The sequence below is a fragment of the Ammodytes marinus genome (assembly GCF_949987685.1).
Source record: "Ammodytes marinus genome assembly, chromosome: 13".
NCBI classification, from domain to species: domain Eukaryota; kingdom Metazoa; phylum Chordata; class Actinopteri; order Uranoscopiformes; family Ammodytidae; genus Ammodytes; species Ammodytes marinus.
Genome location: NC_137217.1, coordinates 12870026 through 12877310, shown reverse-complemented (window position 1 = coordinate 12877310; position 7285 = coordinate 12870026). Strand labels below are relative to the sequence as shown.

General features: G+C 39.3%; 1 protein-coding gene across 2 annotated transcripts in view; it reads left to right on the top strand.

The window, feature by feature from the left end:
* Window positions 1–3331: 3331 nt before the first annotated feature.
* Window positions 3332–7285, top strand: part of adcy2a (adenylate cyclase 2a) — a gene marked incomplete at its 3' end in the record, with an annotated part of 53539 nt that continues 49585 nt past the window's right edge. For both annotated transcript variants that reach the window (XM_080039036.1, XM_080039035.1), the window contains exon 1: window positions 3332–3904. In XM_080039036.1, the coding sequence (XP_079895162.1) occupies window positions 3392–3904 (513 nt within the window). In that variant the 5' untranslated portion in view covers window positions 3332–3391. The remainder of the gene's footprint in view (window positions 3905–7285) is intronic.

The following is a 7285-nucleotide window of genomic DNA, read 5'->3' as shown; positions in this document are numbered from 1 at the left end:
AAGACGCGGGTCATAATTGTGCAGGTCTGAGCAAGACGGCTCCTACTCAAACGAGGCTAATGTGACTTTGGACTGGAGAGAGCCCGTCCCGCGGTAAAGATGATGAAGGGATACGCTACACGGATTCGACCTGGGCATGGGTAAAATGGTTTCCAATTTAAATGCAATAAGACACTGTTAAGGGTAGGCCTAGCCTATATTTAATTTGTTTAGGGACAGCATTCTGAATTTGGTTATATAGGAGTTTGTTTGTCTTATTTTACAATGAATTGTTGTTTATGGCCAGAGTGTTGTTGATGAATTGATTCTGAGACTGAGAAAGGGAGAAATATGAGTTCATACCTCTTATTGCAAATTGGTAATTTGACTTTTTCTTAACCAACCTCAGAAGCCTTACAGTTGTGCGATTATTTTGATAAATAAATTGATTCATTAGTTTGGTTTGTAGCCTACTTTAAACACACTTCTAGGCTATCAGTTAGCCATGTAGCCTAGCTACCTCAACAGTTAGAATTTGGCAAATTGTTGCAGGTTTAGGCTAGGCTACTGGGCTTACACTAGAGGACTTTTAGAAGACTTTGAAAAGACTGAAGACTGACACCCTCTCACATCTAAAGACAATCAACTCACACACCTGAGGACAATTAATCATTAGTTCTCAGTCACAGAATGAGATTTTGAAAAGACAGGGGGTCTCACATTGCCAGACTACAACTAGATTCCTTTTGAGATACATTTTTTTCTCCAATCCTGCTTCCAGGGATTAAAAGTGATTTCAAGTATATTTTTTTAGTAGATGGACTGGGTGTTAAGTAAATATATGCCCTTATCACGTAGGCTAAATCATTACACAGTGAATATTGAACTGAATCCTGATTTAAGGAAAATGATATCGCAAATCAAATGACAATATCTGTCATTACAATGGCAATAAAATATTCTCCCCAAACCGTTTAGCACTTGTATAGCTGATGTAGAAAAAATACCAAATTTAATGTCTTAATAAGAACTGGCTTTAATTAGTTTGGGCTTTATTTTTGCCAATAAATGATTAATACAACTGACAGTTCAGATTTAAAAGGCACACATCTACAGGGAATTTGCACAAGAAGGGTTTAACAATAGTTCAAACATTGCACATTTAAAAAGAGCAGTTTCTATTATTACTTACAATATTACAGGCATTACAGAAATCTATTTTTATAATGTAAAAACCCTACTTTTCATAATCAGATGTTATCTTCAAAGTACAGCCTTGGGCACAGATTTAAGTTTATATCCCGTCACACAGATTGTCATATGTTTGTTTTAGGGGGATTATGAGTATTACTTGGATAAAACTGATAACATGAGCACAAATTATGAAATGTAAAAATATGAATATAATTTGCACATATAAGGGATTTTGACAATTCTGAAGTCACATTTGACTCTCACCCACAATTTAAATTACTTTGTGTAAATTTACATATATATGTATTTTTTTTTTAACGCAGTGTTGTTTGCTCACATTTGAGCTACTGAGAACATAGCAGCGTCCAAAATAGACTGTGGGGAGGCAGAGGGCATCGAGATGAATGCAAACCAGTGGTACAAAGGAGTCAGCGAAGCAGCTGGCAGATATTGAGCTATAAAGGTTTAAGTGGAGGTCAAGGAAAATAGACACACTCCACAGAGAGTCTGTGTCTTTACACCTTCCACATAGGCTTACTACCATGTATAATTTTGGGGAAGAATAACATTGTTATATTTCAGACAGATAATGCTAAAGTCAAAATTCAGTTCAGTATACTTTGTAATCAATGGTGTTAAAAGACAAAATCAGAGATTAATTTGCCATGGAGATGGTTATGGTGTTAATATGTATTTGTAAAACCATTGACAACACATTTTAACCCTGGGTCGTCAGACGGCACGCTGCATAATGAAGATCCTAGGAGGCAGACTTTGCAATTAGCTAATCACATTGTTTCAAATCAAGGTTTTGATTTAAAAAAACAAATCTTTTAGTCCTGTACAATACATAAGCACATTAAACTATAAACCATTGAGACAGAGGAGAGTAGATAGGAGAAGGAAGAGATGGGTTTAAGATAAAGGAGTGCATAGCAGGAAGGCTGAGAGGGAGAGCTTGTATGATGGACAATAAGAGGAGGGTGACGGAACAAAAGAAGGATGTAGGAAGGGAAAATAAAGGGCATGTGAAAAAGGAACCTGAGGGCTCGAGGTGGAAAAGGCAAGGGATAATTTAGAAGCTGAGTATTCGAAAGGCAGAAAAGGCAGATGTTCAAGATACTGTATATTTGTGGTAGAGGGACTCCAGTGCATTCAGTGCTAAATGGAACCCTGTAAAGCGTCTTTGAGTGCCTTGAAAAGCGCTATATAAATCCAATCCATTATTATTGTTATTTATTAAATTGTACTATTAGTAGTTCAATCTACAAAAAAGATGCCCACCCATTCAATTTGATTATGAAACTATAATGAGACTCATTTGGAAACACGGTCTCCGTAGGAGCAAATAAAGGGATATAGATAAGACCAGAGCCAATTTATTGTGTGAAAGATGACATTAGAGAAGAATTCATTGAGATAAATATTGATTGAATATGTGTTTGTTTTCAGGCTAGCAGTGTTTTACGGAAAATTAAATTAGAATATGTTTTGCCACTCATCCAAAAAGCTTTATTAGAAGTCTTAGTATGAGGAGTCCCATAGTGGTGTATCAGTATCATATGTTTCATGTCACATGTTTTTGTGTATGGTGTTGGTGTATGCGTTCATCCTTTTTTTATGGGGAGAGAGAAGGAGCAAGGGAAGGGGTGGTAAAATGGACTACACTTATAAAGCGCTTTTCACTGATTTTCTCAGACTCAAATCGCTTTAGATAGTTTTGCCTCATTTACCCCTAAACTTGTACACTGACAGCAGAACCTACCATGTTTCTAACCATTGGAAGATATTTGGGGCTCAGTGTCTTGCCCATGGACATTTCAACATGTGGCATCATGTTGTCGGTAATGTCAGTTCTGAAAATCATCATCGTTGCCCGGTTCAAGCTACAGAATTGAGCTCTGACTTCAGGCTGAAACTGTTTGAAACATGTCTATAAATATGCTTCCAAGTCTCTTGATTCAAATGATTACACTGAATTAATGCTGCATAGTGCATACTCCATAAATGTCTGTATTAATTTCTCCTTTTTTCCTTCTCTCTCTCACTCTGCTGACTGCACCCTCTTTTTCTTCCTCCCTTCCCCCTTAGCCCTTTCTCCCTCCCCTTTCCCTTCACTTCCCTCCCACTTTTCTCTCTCTCACTCTAAAGAGCTCTCAGTCTCTGCGCTCCCCTTCATTTCCCGCTCCAACATGTTGGCAGGAGGAGAGCGAGGAGGATGCTGCGCTCTAGCCTCGGTGCGTTCCTGCCAGCCCTCCGGCCAGCTGACTCAGCCTCAGCTTTCAGTTGTCTCCGTCTGAAGGACTTCAGAGAGGAGGTGGAGAAGGAAGCGAAGGAGGATACACTGGAGATACACAAAAACTCTCACATCGGGGTCCCCAGCAGCAACTGCTCCTCAACTGTGCTGGAAACTAGTAATACCTCAGCAGTGACCACATCCTCCTCTGGTTTCTCTCCCTCCTCTAACTCTGTCCTTTCAACTCCGAGATCCATGTGGCAAGAGGCAATACGGAGGAAGCGCTATCTCCTGGACCGGACAGGGGAGTCTGGTGAGGAGAGTAGAGCAGGACGAGGAGGGAGAGGAGGTCAGGAGAAGAGGAGCAGGTCCCCGGATTGGCTGTATGAGTCCTACTACTGTATGAGCCAGCAGCATCCGCTCATTGTTTTTCTGCTGCTCATAGTGATGGGAGCCTGCCTGGCTCTGCTGACTGTGTTCTTTGCTTCAGGACTGGTAAGCTGCTCCATCACAACATGCAGAAACATGCACGCACGCACACACACGCACACACACACGCATAAAAACACATACACACACAAAAACACACACACACACACACACACACACACACACACACACACACACACACACACACACACACACACACACACACACACACATTATGCACAGCAAAATAATGTTAAAAATACTGGACCAAACAAAGACAAGGATGGCATTATATTCAATATATTTTAGAATCTCACATTTTCTATAAGCATGCATAGGAAAAGGGTCACACAAACTGTCACTGAAACACAAGCTCCCCTCTCAGAGACTCACACACATACAGTCATGCTTGTGCAACACCTATGCGCACACACACTTACACAGCATGCACTGCTCATCACAACGCTAATGTGAAGAGAAGGGTGAGATAAAAGTGAGGGTGGGGGGAATAAAGGGCTCGGTTATTGTTTGAGCTCATGGTTGACTGAACTACAGAAATGAGATGTGTATTATCTTTGTTGTAAAACCCCCGAAAAATTCAATGCAGAATGGCAAAGCACTGAAAAAAACCCACTGTGAATCAACTGCAGAATAACCTGCCTTGTTATATGCATCTGAAAAAAGGAAATCATCCTAAGAATAGAATGGTATTTTAACACAATCTAATGATTTTATAGAATATACTAATATAACCTTAATAGCTGACCACAGTTTTGCATTAAGTGAGTGCCTCTCCCATTCTTCGTCTGAGTCTGCTGTTGAGAATGGATTAATCTGAAACACACTGAAAGAGACAGTGAGACAGAGGAGGCACTGACACACCCTGCATATCAAAACAATGAATCAGAACATCATTTATCAATGGGAACACTTATGTATTGGAGCTAAAAGAAAAGAAAGAAAGGAAAAAAGTAAAGAAAACTGAACTAAAAGTTGTACATGGTGAAAGTGTTTTCATACACAGTAACGTACAAGCAAGAAATTGTGGGAGCAGTAAAATCAGCCAGACATCCATTGTATTTCCAGACAAAACAGAATCACTTATGCATGATGAGTCAACAAATACAATCTCTGATTTAAAAGATTAGTAGACATTCTTTAAAAAAATCAGATTGTCATAATAGTGATTTTCTTATGGTCTTGCTCATGATGTGACATTTTTTCGGTTAATCAACATTTATCACTCTTGTTGACCCCTTAGACACAACTGGTGTTTACATCGATGGGAGCATATCGATGAATTACGAAAGTGATAATTTAACTTTTGATTTATTATGTCATCTAGCTGGCAATATTTATGTTAAACTGAAATGATTAGCAGCCAGAGCATTACATATGTGTGTAAGAAACAAAGGTACTGAAAAAAAGTAATCCCCAGTTCTGAGGAAAATATTTCCCTTCAGTAAGACACAAGGAAATTGAATCAAATTTTATCTGTCCTACATCCTCTTTTATTTTACTCTATCCCTCTGCTGGATGGGCATGACTGCCTTGTTTTTCCCTTCCACCATCCTCTTTTTCTATAGATTATCTGGTTTGTGTCATCTCTCCCCACCTCATATTTCAGTCTCTCTTTTATTTGTATCCTACCATCCCTCCGTCCTGCTGGATGGCTGGCTGACCTAAATCCTGTGTTTTGGAGTTCTGCTCTGGGCGAGACAAACTCTCTCTGAAGCTAGTGCATGAGAAAGAGAGATAAGAGGAAGGTGGGGGCTAAAGAGGAAGAACGAAAGAGAGAGAGATGGAGAGGAGGTGGATAAATGCAAAGAGAATCACCGAGATAGACTGGCATGAAAACATTTTGTTGGTTTGGTAATTTCTTAAAAAAAATGTAATGCACACAAAATAAACCATTAATTAGTTTTGATAATGCAGTGGAATTTACACAGTAGATATTTGGAGTTAGAAATCAAAAATGGATGGCAGGAAATGACTAGCCCTGATATTAAACTAAATACAAAGTTGCAGCATCTATGACACAAGACTATTTGGGTTATTTTTAATTTGAAGTTTTACTAAGATATCAGTGTATTTCACTCAGACTCATACAGCCTTCTACACAGCCCAATAAGTTGGTCAGGACCTAACACATATGCCTACATATCCGTATATTGACCCATTTCCATCCCCCATCATGGGATGAAAGCTTGTCAAAGGCAGGCAGCACAAACAACGCATTTCTCTGTGCTATCCTCCTTAATTCACCTTGAAGAAACTGCTGAAAGTTTTATGAGAACATTCAGATCCAAGAGTGTTTCAGAAAGGCAGCAAGAAATCCATTATGGATGTGGCTTCAACTTTGCTACTGGTTAATACAGGGAGCTTTTGGGTTTTCTTCCTCACCACATAAAATGTTCTCTCTGTAAAGTTTTTTTCACTTTTCCACCTATCTTACTGAAACGAGGATATTGATAACTGCCTTGTAAATTCAGCCAAATTGAAATAATTTTAACCTTAGATGTTTTGACCGCACTACCTTAGAGTAGGGCTGCACGATTATGGCCAACATGATTATCACAATCATTTTGTCAATATTGATATCACGATATTGTACCACGATTATTCAGTAATTTTAGTGAGTAAAATATTTGTATTGGATTTAACACAGCTTTCATATCCATGTGATCATCTATGCAATATTCCTGCTAATGTACAAATCTTTGCATAAAACAATGTATCCTCAGTTTAACCTGAAGTCAATGCATTTCCACAAAGAAAAATATAAAAATATTGAACCAAAACTTTAAATCAAATCAACGGAGCACTGTTTTAACTTTTCCTTGTGCTACATTTCTGTTAAATAACACATCTTTGCAGGCATATTAGGTGTTTAGTCACCTGACCTCATTGCATCCCCTAGAAGCCTCTCATGCCTTCACTCGCAACCATGCTCGCAACGCAAGGTTTAATCTTCGCTTCAGGTCGTGTGAACGCCAGTAAAACAGAGGCACTGACTGTAAGGAGTTATTATTGGGTTATAAATCCGGAGCACACAAAAAGAGACTCACGAGGGGATGTATGTGATTTCACACGCGCAGATATCTGCTCTCGCTCGCCCAATAAGCAGCTCCCGCTCGCTTGTGGAATGCTTTCTAGCTATGCGGGCGGAAAGTTATTCACACTTTGGGGGCGAAGCCACTGGACATTGATTGACAGCTCTCAGGGAGCCTGGTGTTGCCAGGATGGAGCATGGACAGGCACATGATCAGCGAGTGGTTTTGGGAGTGATTGATTTGCTTCCCAGCGGAGCACACACTCACAAATATCGCACATTCATGTAAATGGTATCGTCGGAAGCCAATATCGTCATGATAAAAATTTGATATATTGTGCAGCCCTACCTTAGAGCATACAGAATAATTTCCATAGATAATAGGCTATATAAAA